At 36.4% G+C, this 19,263-nt stretch overlaps 1 protein-coding gene across 2 annotated transcripts in view; it reads left to right on the top strand.

Annotated features, from left to right (window-relative positions):
* The window catches only part of LOC131031718 (calcium-dependent protein kinase 28), a 100,952-nt gene extending 85,459 nt beyond the window's left edge, over positions 1-15,493 (top strand). For both annotated transcript variants that reach the window (XM_057962797.2, XM_057962796.2), the window contains 2 exons: positions 14,687-14,860; positions 15,024-15,493. In XM_057962797.2, the coding sequence (XP_057818780.1) occupies positions 14,687-14,860; positions 15,024-15,191 (342 nt within the window). In that variant the 3' untranslated portion in view covers positions 15,192-15,493. The remainder of the gene's footprint in view (positions 1-14,686; positions 14,861-15,023) is intronic.
* The last annotated feature ends 3,770 nt before the right edge of the window (positions 15,494-19,263 follow it).

The raw sequence follows: 19,263 nt of genomic DNA, 5'->3' as shown, positions 1-19,263 counted from the left end.
TCATCATAGACATTGTAGAAGCTTAATAAATAGCATTAGTCTTGAATTGAGATTTCACATGAGAATCAACAAACATTTTACCAAAATTCAAATGCTTTATTTGTAAATGTGCATACATGTTATGTTAGATAATTAGCATTATATTTACAATACATTTTTTTCATAACTGGTCTGCATTGACAATTACATTTTTTTAATATCAGATCAAAGTTTGTAAACTTGAACAATTTAAAATACAAAGAAACTCTAAAACAGTTAATATACACAGGAGAGAATTAAGGTATTTCTTTAGTTTTTTGCTTGATTGAAATCAATTTGAGGACTTGTTATGACCTAATTCACACATCGCATCGCAATTGCTTTGGGTCATTTCTGACAACTTGCTATTTTTAGAAATTTTTGCTTTTTTTGCTTTTTTGAAAGTGGCATTTGGGTTTTGTTCCTCGGGTCATTTCATTTTGGCCCATGTTATTGGAATTTGAAAATCTTGTCTCTTAAGTATAAAAATAAGGGCTTTGAAATTTTTGCTTTTTTCTAAGATTAGGGTTTTGTTCCTCAGGGCATTCAGTCATGCCCATGTCTTCAGATTCCAGAAATTTTGCCTCTGAGTATAAAAAGCAAGGGTATTTTTTGTTTTTTCTTGCTTTTTTCCGAGATTAGGGTTTTGATCTCCATGCCGAATTATTACTACCCATGTTCTCAGAATTTGAAAATTTGGTCTTTAAGGGTAAAAGGCAAAATGCAAACCCCAATTAGGGTTTTGTTCCAGAAGATCAGCCATATGATAAGTACCCATGTCCTGAGATTTGAAAAATCATGTCTTTAAGTGCAAAATGCAAGGTAAAACCGAATTAGGGTTTTTGTTCTAGATGAACGTGGCAAGTAAAAAATGAACATGGCAAGTCAAAAATGAACATGGCAAGTTAGAGATGGATACGACAGTTTGAATAAGTGTGAAAAATGGTTGTCTAGATGAAATTCACCCAAGGGAAGAGTGGCGAAGCAAGTATGTCTAGGAAGATGGCAGAGAAAGCATGAAATTCGCCAAGCATACGTGGCAGAAGACCTTCCAAGTCCACCCAAGGCAAGAAGCAAAGTTGTTCAACACTTGCTAGACTCCTACCTCTAGTTAGCTAACTCATGGCGAGGGTCAAGAAAACTTCTACCTTTGGTTATGGTCAAGCAAACAAAGTTGGCATCATGTCTTCCAAGTCTGCCCTAGGTACCAGGTGAAGAAGTGTCCAAGCCTATTCAAAGCCCGCCTAGGGTGGATGATAAAACATGGTCAAGAAGACATGGAATCTGCCAAGCATATATGTCATGAGAACCTCAAACTCCGCCTTGGCTAATGCACTCTCAAGTCCACCCATGATAAAGCGGTAAGGGGTTGACAAAGTCCGCTTTGGTTGAATGGCATGGAAGCTTCCAAGTCCGCCCTTGTCTAAGGCAAGCTTAAACTAAAGTCCGCCTTGGATAAAAGATGTCACAAGACCTTCCAAGAACGCCACAAAGGAGGATAAAAGCAGATTAAAGCATAATGACATGGCATAGGGAAGACAAAGTCTGCCTAGCATTGGAAAAACATAAATTAAAGCTAAGTTTGCCAAATCCATGGAAAGTTGAAAGAAAATTTAAAGGCAAGGTTGAACTTGGCTAAAGACATCTAAAGTCCACCATAAAAACTTTCCAAGTCCACCATGCAAGAAGATGAAGCATGGTAAGGTGTCTTCAAAGTCCGCCTAGGGAGAAGAAAGCATGAAGGCACAATCAAGACACTTGTACAAAGACCTTGAAAGTCCGCCCTACTAAGTGTGTGGCACAAGCAACCTAAAGTCCGCCCAAGAAGTTTGGAAGTTAAAGTGGCAAGAGGCTGGTAAAATTCGCCAAGATTGTCAAGGCACATCTCAAGTTTGCCTAGGACTAGACATGGTTGGAATAAAGCAAATCATATCTTCAAGATTGCCTGGAAATGGAAGATTAAAACAAGTTGGAGATGGCAAAGGTTATCCAAAGTCTGCCTAGGCATGAAAATATGTGCCAAACACATGCCAAGTCCGCCTTGGCAAAAGATACTCCAAGTTCGCCCAAATAGATGATAGAAAATTAAAACAAAGAGAAAGGTTGACAAGAAAAGAAAGGTTCACCAAAACAAAGATCAAGAAGACAGGAAATTTTGCCAAACACAAGCTGGCTAGGCATAAATGGAATATGTGAAGATGCCTAAGCCAGACATAAAAATTCGCCCAAGACTTGGAGATTAGACATGAAAATCAACTTGCCATGGTGGAAGATAAAAAATGGATAGAGAAAATAATTTCGACACAAAAATTGCACATGAAATCAAGGGTCCAATGACGAACGGGTTGGAAAATAATATTTTGACACATGATTATATTTAATATTTTCCAACACTTGAATTATTTTCAAAGGGAAAATAATTCCAACACTTAGAAATATTTTCAAGAATTTAATTCAAGAAATATTTTCAAGAATTTTGGAAATTTAAAGAAAGTTCTAGAAGATTCCTGAATTAAGGATAAATTTGAGAGAGAAATAAAACTTTCCATTTTGGAAAGATTTAAAACATTAAAACACCAAAAAAAAAAAACAAAAACAAAAAAAAACACAAAGAAGAAGCTTCCAAGTTTTAAAACCTTAAACTCTATATTCTCAACCAGTCACTTTCAAATTCATTATTCAGGGTGAGAATTTGGAGAACAATTGAGAAGAAATTTTTTTCTCAGATTTTTGAGGAAATTTATTTTCAAAGAGGAATTATGAAGGAGTGAATTTTTCCCAAGTGTTGAAGTCAAGAAATTAAGTGTTTTTTTCTGATTTTAAGACGGATTTTCAGAATTGAAGGTGAATTTCAGTCACAAAGATCAATTTCCGAGACATACTTTCTCTCAATTTTATCAATTTCTTGACCAAACCCTTCACTTTTAGTCTAGGCTGAAAGTGAAATTTTCAGATAAAAGATCAAAAATCAGACTTAGAATCTAGAAAATAATATTGAATTTTTATGTGTTATGTAGGTTAATGACCACCAAAGGAGCATCTTTCAGAAAAAGCACCAATGAAGTTTGCCAGTAAAGGAGCTCAACAAGAATCCAAGATCAAATCTAAATGGAAGAATATCACAGACATTGACCTTGGACATGTGGCTTAGAAGAATTCAAGAAGAGAATGTATGGTCATGATGGACACCTGCCGACACCCATTGCCTGCCGAATGATGAGGAATGGCGTCGTCCAAGCAACTGGATTCCCTCTGGCTAAACAATGTGCTGAGATGATAATTGAATGTGCTAGGCACTACAATGCATATTCAAGGGAGATCATTGCACATGATTTCAGAGATTTAGCCAATCTTTCAGAGTTATCCATCCAGGAAACGTTTGGAATTCCAAAATACAATAAGACCTCCTATAAGACCAAAGAAGATGCCCAAAAGATTTATGATGCCTAGTGTGAACTTTGTGCGGCAAATGTTAACAAATCATGGTTGGAAAAGAAAAGACCCCAAGGGAAAGTACTAAAGGTCCTGCTACATCCATACTTCAAGGAAGATATGGTGACATTATTTGTTGCTGAATAGAGTAATGGGCAGCCCTAAGGGTGCACCATTCGAGACATGGATGTATTACTTTAGAGATGAAATTACCTCGGGAGTTAGGATGTTCAATTGGTCCCGCATGATCAGCAATAACCTTCATGAGCATTTGATAAATTTGGAGAAGACAAAGACATTCTACATGAGCTCCTATGTTATCTATCTATTGGCTGCCACTTATAGATATTCCAAACTCATTTGCAGAGGCGTAGTTGGCAATAAAGAAAATGAATTCTAGTCCTATGATTATTACTCGCAGTTGCAGCTTAAGGAGAAGAGCTATCGAGCCCATGATGCATTCCTGATGTACATGACAAGAATATTACGAGGAATGCACCAAAGGTTATCTCCTGAAGCCAAAATTTTGATCAGCAAGTACAGATTCTGGTTCATCCAGTTTCCAAAGTTCACCTACATAAGAGTCCAAGGTTTTGATGGTTGTCCGTACTCTCTTCCAATCTATCCAATTAACAGGATAGTTCTACTTGAAGTTCTCAGGCAACTTGAAACATATTAGAGTTTCAAAAGAATAAGACAAAAAGAAGCTATATCCTTTCCATTCTTTATTGGAAATATGGAAGAGTTTTGCCCGACAGTAGAATCAGCTGAAAGTGCCATGCTAGAGATGCAGTGGTACCCTTTCACATTCTACCGATCCAGAGTTAACTATGATCCTCACAACAATATCAAATCAGCGAATGAAGAAAGATTCAGACACAGAGTAGACATATAAGATTTCTTGGCTAATGCTACTGATGAGTATGATATCAAGAAAAGATTATGTTCTAGGTTGTCAGTAAGCTTGATCAAGATGACTGAACCTTTCCTTGTACTGGATCAGCTGGAAGATAATGTAGAATACACTCAGCCTGGCTTTGATGAGCATGCACCTCTTTCTCCTATCAAATGGTCAGAACCAGAGCATGCGGACTTAACCACCTTGATGCTGCCAGTTATGAAATATACCAGGTGGTGGGTTGATCAGTAGTGTCATAGACGGAAACGGAGAAATGTAACTGTTGTGACGTTTTCACACATCACCCCATTGCGAATGGGGACCCCCTACTTTTTAGGCCCTCTTGGTCTTTTGGCTTTCGTTTTTGGGTCTTTTGTAGCTGTCTCGTCAGTCTCTCTGCTTTGCAAGTGTTTGGGGGTTAAATTGATCAAGTCTGCCTTTCGTTTGAGTGATTTTGGCTAAGTCTAGGGTTCATTTTGTCAATTTTAGGGTTTCTGCCTTTAGTCCTAGATTTTAGGGGTTTCTGTTAGGGTTTTGGAAAACTAAGCATACAACTGGAATCAGGGCCCTTAAAGGAACCTCCTAGTAAAATTTGAGTGAATTCTGAGCACTTACTATTTTTAGTAAGTCTATTTTTAGTAAGTTTAACTGCCTCTCGGATTGGTCTAATTTTGCCAAAAATCAAACTTACTATTTTTTGTAATTTCTATTTTTAGTAAGTGCTTTCCTGACCTATTTTGTCCAAACCCTAACATTTTCAAACACTTACTATTTGGGAAAATCTATTTTTGGCAGGTTCACAGGAAAACACTGAAAACTGAACACCTCTGAAGACGTTGAAGGCTGAACATTCCTGAAGATCATTTCTAAATCCGGAAGAGTCAGAAGGCAGACAAGTTGGATCAAAAAAATGGTTTAAGTATGGAACTCCTATTCCAGAAGAGGAAAGCATGCAAAATCATCTAAGTCTGGAAATTCACATCAATCCACCAATGTCATCCTGATTTGGAAATGGCCTGAAATTTGACTAAGTCTGAAAATTTGAAAGATCTTCTAAAATCCATAATTTGCATTATAATTCCTAGGGATCTGAAACCACTCTCAAACATCCTACCAATATATATGTAATATAACTTAAAGTATAAGTGGCATTTCAATACTTAAATATTTCATATATATGTATGTCCTGAATTAGTAGAAAACATCAAATTTCTCCACAAGCATCAAAGTTTGCCCAAAGCTAGGTGAGGGCACCAAAATGGAGTCTCCTTGGAATGCATGAAATTTGATGAATTCCTTCCTCAAGCAAGAATGCCGCCCAAGCACTCAAGAGGGCGCCAAATTTGAAGTGTCATGGAAGGAAGGAAAAATAGCGAATTCCTTCCCCTGGGTAGATTTGCAAGGTATTCCTGGGGATTCATAGACGAGGAAAAGGCAAGAGGTTCAAAGTGAGGTACCACAGTAGAAGAGGCGAAGGTTAGAAGAAGCGCAGTCACCTGATAGCTCCTCAAGTGTGCATGAAGTTGAAATCTTCACGGGAGAAGTAGCAGGAAATCAGCTGCAAGAAGGCCAAGACATTTCGCAGGCACATGATATACTCAGTGTCAATGCTTTTTGAAGGTCTGTTCAACAAAGAAATGAGGAAGAAGAACTTCCTCCGGATACAAAACATATCCAGGATTGTTTCAGAGAAACAACAATGGGAGACTTAGGGCTCCTTGAGGAAGTAGTGCAAGAACAAGCGCAGGTAGATACACATGATCAACAAGAAGCCACTCCAGATCGGCTGAAAGAAAGAATGAGGAAATAGCCAAAGAAAGAAATGGATCCTACACTTGAAATTGAAGAATTTCTAAGCCAGATAAACAAACTAGTGGAAAAGAAGGCGACAAAGAAATTCTCTAAAGTCACTAGAAATGAGTTGGTATCCAAGATTTTGCATGTGGCAGTGCCCAAGGTTTACAAGGATAGAAACGAGATCACTCCAGATGAGTATGATGTTACAACAACTGATATGGGACGTGCTACTAGGGCACAAGTGATGGAGGATCTTGATGATTCCTTTCTGGCATTGAAGGAGAAGATGAAGAAAGTGGAAGAGAAAAATAAGAAGTTGAAGAATGAGAGCAAAGCTTTATGTGCGATGTTTAATGCGTCCGTTTAGACAGGAAGATCAAACTTTTGTTCCTCCTCTTCCATAGGAATCAATGGATGGACTTGAAGAGATAAGGAAAATCACCCAATGCTCTAAAGAATGTGTAGAGAACATCTTCACTACAGGAGGCAAATTCATTGAAGACTTGGCTCAGTTTATTGAAGAATTGTGGCTATCCTTGGCAGATTGGAAAGTGTGGACCAATCATGGGAGGACACACACATCTATCAAGACTTGACTATTCCACGTCTTGAGGCACTAATGGAAATCCCCATGCAAGCATTAATAGATGGAGAAGTCATCAAAGAAAATGAAGCATATAACTTCCCTTGGTGGTATTGTGCGGTAAATACTGGGAAGCAATTCTTTGAAAGAATAGATATGGAGTCAACTCTATTGAGGACAACGGTCAAGAAATTTTTGTAAGAAATCCTCAATACTGTTAAGGCATTGTTTGCAAAAAGACTAACTGACGATGAGCTGACAGTGGATAATCTGAAAGACAGGCTGTATGAATTCTTCTTTATGGATTCCTTCTCAGAGGGTCATTTGGAGAATGCTTCCTTATTCTCAAGCATCATGTGCAAGACCTAGGAAACAGTGTGAAAAGGATATTGCTATTTTGGATTATAAGTTGGAGATTGGGCTAAGTGTCTCCGTAGGGAAGCTTGAGGTCATCATGACCAGGTTCATCACATTCGCCGTCAGAGAGAGAGATGGTTGTTGCCCTATTTTGGGCGAGAATCTATTAAATGCATGATGGACGCCTAATTTGGAGTGGTGGGCTACTTAATGCATGGACACCTTATTTAGAAGTGATAGGTTATTTAATGCATAGTGGGTGTGATTCCTCATTTATGGCCAAGCCCACTACTTGGTGCCACAGGTTATTTGGGTCAAACCCTAATTAGGGTTTTGAATGAGGGAATCTTAGTCGTTGATTTCAATGTAATCTTGGTCGTTCATTTTTTATTCTTGGGGCCTATAAAAGGGGGTCACCCCTTCATTTGTAAAAGGAGGGAGAATTTGTATGAGATTGTTGCTATAAGCTATCAAGATAATAAGAGTAATACATTGGATTTTGGTATTTACTTGTGTTATTTTGAAGTTTGCATGGTTTCTCTTCCTCAAGTAGTTAGATTTGTTTTCAAGCAATTAGATGAATGAGATAGTTAACTTTGTTTCATGGTGAGATCATTCGGTCATACCTTTTGCAAATAGATGATTTCTATATGCAATGCAAGGTTGGATTGAGCTTCTTAAATGTGTATGTTTAACTTCGATTGTCGAATGAGCATTCTTCTTTGATGGTGTTCATTGATGATATGAAAATCTTTTGCACAACCCTTGAAGATTGCACCTCCCTTTGTGTAGTTGTTTGAAGTTGGTGAAACAAAACGTGGTCGATTTCACCTGAGCATTTGTTGTCTTTTGAGTTCTTTAGATTTAGATTAGAACCTCTCTAAATCCCTTTCCTATTTACTTTTCGTATATTTCATTGAGAAAATGTTCCAAAAACACTTCTCATTGCTGATTCATTTGCTCTACTTCCTTGAAGTCTAAATTTGTTAAGTCTTCTTAAGGATTGTTCCATTTTATAGAAGGTCCCCCTTGGATTACAAGCAAACATCAAGATAAATGAGCTCATATCCATCATAAAGTCGCAATTTCATAGTAGTAACTTTGGAATCACTTGTATGATCTTCTGCAATCTTAGCATACAAGGGATTTTACTCAAGAGAGGATAGAGTGATTGTTGGAAACTTTATTTTGTGTTGGTGTGGTCATAAAACACCCATCAACGGGATCCTTACTAGTGTCTTCATAATGGTATTTGATGTAGGGGGTGTTATCCCCATATTTTTGGGTTGGGCTTATTTCACTATCTTTTGTTATACCCTCTATCTTAGTATTGTCCTTCTCACTATTATGTTTTAGTTCCTTTATGACACTATTTAATGCTACCCCATTACCATCCAACGTGTTCACAATATTTTAAGATTTAGAGAGAGAGTTTCTTATTCTTCGTTTAACCTTATCTATTTCCCTCGACTTTTCAAGAAGAAGTTCTTTAGCATTTTTCCTCCAAGGGCTATTAGCTTTATTATTCATCTTGGCAATCTCATCCATTTTGGATTCCTTATCATTATTAATAGTATTATGCTCCTTATTGTTTTCGTTAGCCTTTATAAAATAATTTCCATCCCATCATCCTTGAGACCAGACACTCCCATTTTTTCTTTTGGGGGTTTTCTCATGGGATCTGGTTGCTTCAAGAAGAGAGAACTAGAAGGAGAATTATTGCTACTTACAAGATCCCTATTTAGGGACAAGATCCCTATTTAGGGATTCTCCTTGGCCATGAGCACGAGAGTCACCCTCAGGAGGCAAACTAGGGTTAGACTTGTTAAAGGCAGTGGTGGGGCGGGAATTATTGTTAGCCTTATGATGGCTGTTAGATTTACATAGAAAGCAAGAGTTTAAGCCACCAAGGGCTTCTATTTCACATTTATGGACTTGATCGTTTATAGGAGATTCTAAACCATCTAAGTTTTGGAACCCTTCGTTAAATGAAATTAAAATTCTAGCATTAAGATGGGGGAATGTCAACTTGGTATCTTCAGTCTTCAGAGTTTTACCAATAGGTTGTAACAATTGGGGAAGAAATCTGTAGAATTGTTTTGGGACATTTTTCACATTAATCCATCTTGGAGTCGAACATAATAGAATTTCAATTTGAGAGACATTGGGAGCCCAAGCTATGGCCTTGACCAACGATTTTCCATAATTCCAATATTTTTTCTCCAAGATTCTTTCTTGCATTTTATGATTTTTCAAAAAAATAACAAAAAGGCCTTTTTGAATCATTTTGCAAAAAGAAATGTAAATCCCTAATTTCTTATCCCACGCCAAATAAAGCTAGTTATCAAAACATTTCTTGGCGGGAAGGGCATTAGAATCCAAACAAGTGAAGAAAATGGCTACATTTTTCAGTCTGTATTCTTCTATCTTGATTGCTACAAGCATTTCCTCATTAGGGTTTAGTTTCAATATCTTAGGAAGGAGAGGATCCTTATCTCCTTTGGCTTGGGAGTTGAAGTCACCTCCTTGACCTTCGAGAGCCCTTTGCATCGTCTCCTTCGATTCCCACATCAAAGATTGCTTCTTCAGATGTATCTTTTGGTTCTTCGGGTTGAAGTGCTTCCTTAAACGTTTTGTTGCCCTGACTCTCTTCATCCTTTCGAACTTCTGAAACAATTTTAGGGTTCTCTAACCCCTTCCCAACACCCAAGGCTTGGCTATCCGTACAAACAACCAGGAGGAGATACCATTTGTACAGGATTTCACTCACACAAGATAGAGGACAAACAACACACGCAAAAGTTATGTACATGGCAAACAAAGGACACCCATTTTGAATAATTCATAAAACCTACGACAAAGAAGATATAAATGAGCATAAAAACCAAGGGAATGAGAAGCTTATGAAAGGACATGTCCTCAATCACGAGACCATGTATGAGCATAAAAACCAAGGGAAAGAGAGGCTTATGAAAGGACATGTCCTCGATCACGAGGCCATGTCAAATCTTCAGTTGTAGACGCCACCCAACTCTAACAAAAAAAATGTTATATTTATTTCTATATTATCCTCTCCTCTTTGGCAAATTGCTGATCCGAGTGAGAAAAATAGAGTAAAATAACATTTATATCTCACTGAAACAATTGAAGATGTCTTAGTGCCTATTATTTTGCAAGCACTCCCTTCATAATACAAAGTGTTTGTTGCAACACAAAATGTCACAAAACATACACCAAGTTTTGAGAAGTTTGTGAAGCTACTTTAGAAAGAAGAATCTCTAAGATAGGAACATGGTGAGGAGGATCATTTAATGACCACACACCAAAAAGGCAAGAAGCTGAAGAAACCATTTGATAAACATTGCAAATTTGGTAATTCATCTCAATCTTGGAAGAAGTGTTTGATATTTGAAAGGACTAGACATGATGTGAAAATTGTTGGTACAATTCCTTGGCCAAAGTATCATCGAACAAATCACATCAAAAGAAGCCATTTCAAAGTGTCAAAGTTCAATGGGATCAAAGGAACAAACAAAAACAACATGACAATATTGTTGAAGAAGAAGACTCTCTAGAAGAGCAAAATGTGTTTTCAGCCCGCACATAAAAAGATAGTTCACAATGAAATTCTATTTGGTATGTGGAGTCAGGTGCTTTTCAACACCAGACTAGATATGAGTGGAGTCGGGTGCTAAAAAGCACATGACTAGATATGAATGGTTTCTCACATTGAAACCTCATCACGGTAAAGTTTCTCTTGGAAATGATACAACCTACGACATCCAAGGTATTGTGAAGCTCCTTGCTTTTTGGCATTCATTGTTGTAGGCTTTCTGAAGTCTTATATGTGCCAGGAATCACCAAAAATCTTCCTTTTGTCAGTCAATTTTTTTTACCACAACTTAAGGATTGAGTTTGATAAAAATCATGATACAAAGGTATTCCTCATTCGTGACAAGTCTAAAGTTCAAATATTGTTGCAAGAGCTTTTGAAATTGGTAAAATGTTTAGGTTGGATACAATTGATGATAATCAAGCCTTAGTGACTAATAATTGTGATCTTGCTATGCTATGGTATCATCGATTTGGTCATGCTAGTTATTTGCTAACTCTTAGTAAGAAAGGCATGGTCAAAGGGCTTCCCTCACTTGAGAAGTCCAGAGCTATTTTCTCCAATTGTCTTGCTCTAAAACAACATTGAGCACTTTTCTATCCTAGTGAGCATCGTGAAACCCAACCTTTGCAGCTGGTGCATACTGATTTGTGTGGCCCCAGGGTACATAGTCACAAAGCTATTCTTGGCTCCTGTAGTTGATCATCAACTTCTACATGGTATAAGAGCACAATCTTTGCTCCTACACTTCCAGCTTTTTTGTTGATGATCAACATACGAAAAATGTGGTTATATTGCTTGCAAACTAGATGTGAAGCATTTTCCTACTTCAAGGAGTTTCACTCTTGTGCAGAAAGATATGAATCATCGAATCTGTGTCCTTTGCTTAGATTCATGGGGGAATACACCAGCTTAGAGTTCTCCACTTACTTGAAGGAAAATGGAATTTGGCGTCAACTGGATGATGCAACCACATCATCATGGAGATGATATGTAGCATGTTGAAGGATTCACATTTGGGACATGCATATTGGGCTGAAGTTGTTTATACAACATTTTATCCTTTGAATTGCACACCAACCAAAGCAGTTGATGGCATCACACGAGAAGAAGCCTGGGCAGGGGTAAAGCCATCTCCGTGTATTTGGTTGCACAACATATATGCAAATTCCTAAGAAAATGAGAAAGGAACTTCATGAGAAATCCATGAAATGTATCCTTCTTGGTTATAGTAGTGAGTCAAAGGCCTATGAACTCATGGATCCTACCACAAAGAAGATATACATCAGCAGAGATACCATTTTTTGTGAGAAGAGTGAATTAAGTTCACCTTCCACACTTGCTCTAGTTATTGCTCCTATTTTTAACTTGAATGAAAAGAGTAACGGGGATGCTGATAATCAACTTTATGACCAAGGACTCACAACATGGCTTGCAATGAGGTGAATCTAGCACTGATGAGTTTAGTTGATAATTTTGAATCATCTAATGTTTCAAGAAGCACTAGAATCAAAGCCTCAGAAATAGGCTATGGACGTGGGGTATCAATCCTTAATGAAAAACAAAACTTGGGAGCTTTTTGATCTACCACTAGGTAAGAAAGCAATTGGATGTGTATGGATCTTCAAGATCAAGTATAAGGTAGATGATAGTTAAATAATTATAAGGCCAAAGTTATGGCTCAAGGATATGCCTAGAAAAAAGGGTTTGACTATGAAGAAACATTTGCTCCAACAACAAAGATCAAAACCTTCAGAATGATTTTTTCTTTAGCTCTACAATTTGGATGGAAGCTATGTATCAAATGGATGTAAAGACTGCATTTCCTAATGGAGACCTTAAGGAGGAGGTCTATATGACCCAACCAAAGGGATACATTGCACTTGGTAAAGAAAGAAAAGGTAGGCAAACTTGTTAAGTCTCTCTATGGTCTCAAAAAGGCTCCAAGAGCTTGTTATATTAAAATTGATGAACATTTGCTACAACATGGATTTAGTAGGCATCAATACAATCGAAATGTCTACCTCAAGGAACAAGGGTTGAAGATTGTTATTATAAATGTATATGTTGATGACCTAGTTATCACAGGTAGCTCAGGAATAATAGTTGAGATAATCAAGAATGATCTCAAGAAAGCATTTGATATTACAGATCTCGGGCTACCACACTATTGTATTGGCTTAGAGGTATGGAAAACTAATCGCCGTATCTTTGTATCTCAAAGAAAATATGCCAAGACATAGCTCAAGAGGTTTAGAATGATGGATTCCAAACCTTTGTCTACACCCATGGAATCAAGATTGTAGTTATCTATTTCTGATTCATCTCCTTAGGTAAATACAACTCACTATCAATAGATGATTGGAGGTTTGATATACTTGACTTACACTAGACCAGTTATCAGTTTTTCTATTAATTACTTTTGACAATTTATGCAAGAACCGAAGTTGTGTCATGGGAAAGCAACAAAACGGGCACTAAACTATATCCATGGTACAATGAATCATGGTTTGGAATGTAAAAAGAATCATCAATTGATTATGTAGGTTCTGTTGACGATAGGAAATCCACATCTAGCTTTGTTTGATCAAGTTCTATTTGTTGGGGGCTGTAAGAAGCACGCCACAGTTGCTTGTTCTTCAACAAAAGCAAAATATCGTGCAGCAGTTTTGTGAAGCAATTTGGGTATGTCGCATATTAGAAGGATTGGGAGTGCCTCAAAATCAACCCACAATCCTCTATTGTGACAACAAAAGTGTTCTTAAGCTTGTTTGCAATCTAGTGTTTCATGAACGAACTAAGCATAGTGAAGTTGATTGCCACTTCAGACGAGAACATGTTCAACTAAACAATGTTCAACTCCATTACCTCTCTACTCAAGAGCAACATGTTGACGTCTCCACCTTATCCACCTTTCCTGAACAGTAGGGATGTCTTTCCGTAGGGTGGGGCCTAGGTAGACTCTAAAGTAACATCTTGGGGACATGCTGACATTTCCCGCATCAATCCTCCTATTAACAGTTTTTAAGTTTAACAGTTTGTAGTTTTTGAATGTAGTTACTGGCTTCCTTTAATACCTTACATTTTCCAGTCTGCTATGTAAAATACAAATGAGCTCAACACAGTGAGTTGAAGCTTCTCAAATATGGTGTGTCTTTCTGACTTTATCACAAATATGTTCCAGTGTAAGTCAGGATATTTATTGTGCATGCTATGTGACTAAGTTTTCATGAAATTTCCAGAAGTTATACTTTCTAATCATTTTGTTTTGAAGTGCATACTGGCTGATATCTATGAAGTTCTTTAATATCAAAGTATTTGGTGTAAAATCTTGCTCAATTTTTCAATGTGTGGTCTCTCAGACATCATCACAAATATCTTCTCACATAAATCTGGGTGTTTATTCCGTGTTATATAGCTAAGTCTTCATGAAATTTCCAAAAAAACATATTCTCCAGTCACCAGTTTTTTCAAAAATATATATTCAATTTTCATAAAAATATACATAAATTTAATAGATTTGCCAAAATATTCTATAACATGGACAGTAAATTTTATTTTTCCTTCAAAATTAACCAATAATACTTACACTTATTCATCAAACTGGAGCTACTTGTCTTCTATTCTGCACATAAAAGGATTCATTCCTTATTTTTTTAACCAACCTATATTGGATCAAAGCTTTAATATGATCTATCTCATAGACTTACATTAGAAGTCGGTTCCTTGATAAGACATTGGTCACATCGACTTTATTCTAATAAGCAATGATGTTTAGATTTACTTTAACATTTACTCCCCTGTTCCCTGTTACATATATTCTAATAATTTATAAGTTAGAAGTAGGTGCTGAATCTTTACCATTATACTCCATGTTTAGTTAAGTTGTGAGTGGTTATCTTACTTAATAAAGATGCTGTGTATTGCACTTAGTTTTAGGGCTCACATGTGAAATAAAAAATGCAACTTTTATTTTTTGTTTGGATAGATGGACAGCAACAGAGATGGACTTGTAGATTTTGATGAATTTGTGGCTGCTACATTGCATGTGCATCAACTGGAGGAGCATGATTCTGAAAAATGGCAGCAGCGTTCTAGATCTGCTTTTGAAAAATTTGATTTTGACAGGGATGGATATATCACTCCTGAAGAGCTTAGAATGGTAAATGTCATATACTGCTGGCTTTTTTGGCACTTTTTTTTGATTTCTTTCTTTCTTATTTTCTTTTGTCTCTTCAAGTTGTATGATGGGCTTTTGTTGTATGCTTATATTAGCTTTCCTGTTATGTAAGTTTAATCCTTGACATTTGTTGCTTGGACTATAGCACACAGGATTGAAAGGATCCATTGAGCCTCTTTTAGATGAGGCAGATATCGACAAGGATGGGAAAATAAGTTTGTTTGAATTCCAAAGACTTCTGAGGACTGCCAGTCTAGGGCCTCGGACAAATGAATACAATGGAAAGGACCATCAGCACTCTTCCAAAATGTAGGAAATTGTAGCTTTTTGGAAATGTATTCCTAAAAAACACTCCATAATTATGTGCTTAATCGTTCTCAGCCGAGTTAGTAAGCTGCTGTTCACGGTTGTGACTAAATGTTACAAGCTAGGTAACACAAATATATAGCGTGTTAACAAGCATAGGCAGGCATGTTATATGTCCAGTCCATATTTCACAGTTGGTATGAAATCAATTAATATTGGTCACTTATAATTGTAAATTTCTATCATGAATTGGTGAGTATGTTGTAATTTTGGTACCTAATATATGGACACCAGGTAAATTAATTATAATTGTGGAACATAAGCCGATAATTTAAGATGACACGTTTTGGGATCTCATCAAAACTTCTTATCTTGAAGTTTATCAACTAGAATCTGCAGAAGGGTGTAATGGCCAGATGTTTAAGCCGATTCTTTTTTGTAAACCAAGAATCAAGAGAATAAAATTTTTAACTTAACCGTGTGCTCCAAAAGGCAGTTCGGCAAGTTCATTCTCTTACACACAATATGTACATCATTTTTGCAAGGATCCATGCACAGCCCACACTGACGTTTTATGTGTGTAAGTTTTTCGAAGTCAACATTAGTAGATTTCGCCGCAAGTTTCTTATTCCAAGATACACTTCTGTTAAGGGAATGGATTAGTAGATACCCTTTTTGTAGATGCTGATCAGTAGTTGGACAAGAGAAATAGGGAAAGGAGAGAGATGGGAGGGGAAGGGGGCAGGCAAGGGAAGAGGGGAGAAATGAGTGTGATTATGCTTGAAATACCATTGTATAAATAAAAAATGAAAATTCGTGCATCGCTTTTGATATTACCCCTCCCTTTCTCTACACTACTCTTCTCTTCTTCGACTGCCACTCCTCTCCCTCTATCCCGCTCTCCTTCAAGAATTTATGAGCTTTCCCATAACAAAAATACATTTTTTGTTTTGATGGAAACAATCGAAGTACATAGACGTTAGCATCGAAGTACAAAAATGTGAGGAAAGACAACCCGAATGTTAGGCCAATCCAACAGGCATTACGACAAGAGATGGCCGGCAATAGGAAACGATGCCTAAGTTCCGCTCCCACCCACCCCTTTGATTAATTCAATTTGAGGCGCTCCCTAATTTCATATACCTCCCTATAGCTCCCTCCCTCCACCATAGAATAGTAGGGGCTGCCATTAATCAGTGAATTAATAAGCTTGCTAGCCCTTTAGATAGTACGGGGCTAGAGTAAGGGAGCAATAGTGTAGGGAAACTAGAGTTCCGGGGGTGGCCTCTACTATTCTATGGCTAGAGTTGCCTTTCTGCATTTTTGTTAGATAAAAAGTCAATCTCTAATCCAATTATTAATTATCAACGCTTCATTCATGCTATGATACCAATTGGTAGGATACACTGCGTAAATTATTACAATATGAAAATTAAAAAAAAAATGCAAATTTGAAACTATCTTAATATAGAATTACCATTTGAAGATTTAACTTCTTTAAAATGCTGAAATTAACCATTTTAACATGCTTAATTCAATCATTTCAGATGAACTTAAACAACAATAAAAGGACGATAATATCACCATGAACTGGCAACAACAAAGAGACATAAATCAACAACATAGAAGTGTTAAAAACTCTAGAAGATTGTCTCACAACACAAGATTTTCATTGAGAAATTCTTTCAAATTTTAAGCAAACATTCATTTTCAATTCAAAAGCAAGATTACAATACATTTATTTCTATCACTCCACTCTCTTACATGCAATGAAACTTAAGTGCAAAGATTTTATTCACATTGCACACATTTCCTCATGTATCTACAAACATAAATTTCTTTATATTAATTTCCTCCACTTACAACCAACTTAAGCACATCTTAAATAGTGTCTTCAACCCTTAAATGGGGCATTCAAGTTGGTTATCATATCTCAATGCTTTCTTTGAGAAAATTCAAATGTCTATTATTTACCTCTTATATAGACAATTAATATTTGTCCTTATGCACACTAGCTTATCTTACAAGGTGGTTTCTGTTTTCATGTGGAGGTGTTATAACCATTCAAAGCATCATTACAAGTGTTTAAAACAATCTCATAGGGAGTTGGGCACCCAAAGCCAATATAACCTCCAAGATGCTAGCTAGTAAATAGCAACTCATTGTTGATCCAAAAGTTAATTATCAATCTCTAATAAAAATTATTGTACAAACAAAACTTTGAAGATATAAAATAATTACCATTTCATCCCTTACAAATGATTTACAAATAATATTAGGAAAATTTAATGATATAAGATTTACAAAGTTGATGTTTTCTTAAATTAACATTCCCACTTGACATCATATGTTGTAAACACATCAATAGGAAAAATCAACAAGAGAAATGCATCAATTGACCAACTATGCACCACTTGATTCTTCAACATGCTCTTGTGCTCCAAAAGATATTTGTAATAGCAATCAAGGTAATCACCATCTCAACAAAGAACTCTCATACTTCATGTCAACCCATGATAAAATAAGGACCATGTTAAGGTAAAACATACCAACCATTGTTGATTGACACACACATATTAGTTGGAATGACACACATAACATGTTGCTATCTTATCCAAGCTATTCATACCTCAAACTAGAGTGAACAAAACCAACACAGGTAGAACTCCATGCCATCTCTATACCAACTCAAAACCACAATAAAGTCCTTGTATATCCACCATTGGAATCATCCATTCTCTCATCTCAAACTTCATGTCAACCCATGATAAAATAAGGACTATGTTGAGGTGAAACATACCAACCATTGTTGATTGACACACACATTAGTTGGAATGACAAACATAACATGTTGCTATCTTATCCAAGCTATTCATACCTCAAACTAGAGTGAACAAAACCAACATAGGTAGAACTCCATGCCATCTCTATACCAATTCAAAACTACAATAAAGTCCTTGTATATCCACCATTGGAATCATCCATTCTCTCATCTCAATGCAAAATACAAATGCACAAATGATTACAAACAAGGCCAATTAACAAAGTTTGTATCAACACTAAAGTGATATGTGGGTATAATAATTCCACATTTGATTCATCAATGTAAACAATGAATAAATATAACCAACTAAAATACACAACTCGTAGATCTCAAATAGTAAAGCATGCAAACTCATCGTCGCATCAATAACCTACAAACCGAGAGAACCAAAAGGATACCCTAGCAGTGAAAAAATACTTATCCAAGAACTCCTACTACATGGTTAATGTCAAATATGAAAATAGACCAGGTAGACCACGCGCACTTATAATGTCACAAAGAGGATGTTGTGAAGTCCTCTATCATATAGTGTTAAAGAAACATATAATGATATGCATAAACATCTCCCATTACCAATCTCCAAATAGCCCAAGTTCTCTAAAACAATGAAGAATGAGATTAAGGAGCTACCAAAATGTTATCTACAACAATGAAGCACAAACACTAGCATTTGATTCCATATAAACATTAACTTCATAGGCATAAGAACCTTCAAGATGTTTACCAAGAAAGAGAACTTGCAAAGCAAATCATGTCCTACTATCAATAGTTATCATGTGCCAAGTTTTGTCAAGTAAGATCTTCTCCAACATTGCCAAATTGATAGGATACAAACATCTAACCATTCAACTCAAAATGAAAACATGATAACAATAAATGTAAACATCTCATGCTAAAGGTAGATCAACAAATCAATCATCTCCACAATAAAGGGAATATTACAAAAGCTACAAGAACTCCCACTACATGGTTAATGTCAAATATGAAAATAGATCAAGGTAGACCATGTGTACTTATAATGTCACATAAAAGATGTTAAGTGCTCTATCACATAGTGTTAAAAAAACAAGGTAGACTATGTGTACTTATAATGTCACATAGAGGATGTTGTTAAGTCTTCTATCACATAATATTAAAGAAACATATAATGATATGCATAAAACATCTCTCATTACCGATCTCCAAATAGCCCAAGTCTTCTAAAACAATGAAGAAAGAGATTAAGGAGCTAACAAATTGTTATCAACACCAATGA

This window comes from Cryptomeria japonica, chromosome 6, assembly GCF_030272615.1.
Source record: "Cryptomeria japonica chromosome 6, Sugi_1.0, whole genome shotgun sequence".
Classification (NCBI taxonomy): domain Eukaryota; kingdom Viridiplantae; phylum Streptophyta; class Pinopsida; order Cupressales; family Cupressaceae; genus Cryptomeria; species Cryptomeria japonica.
This window is presented reverse-complemented; position numbering and strand designations above follow the sequence as displayed.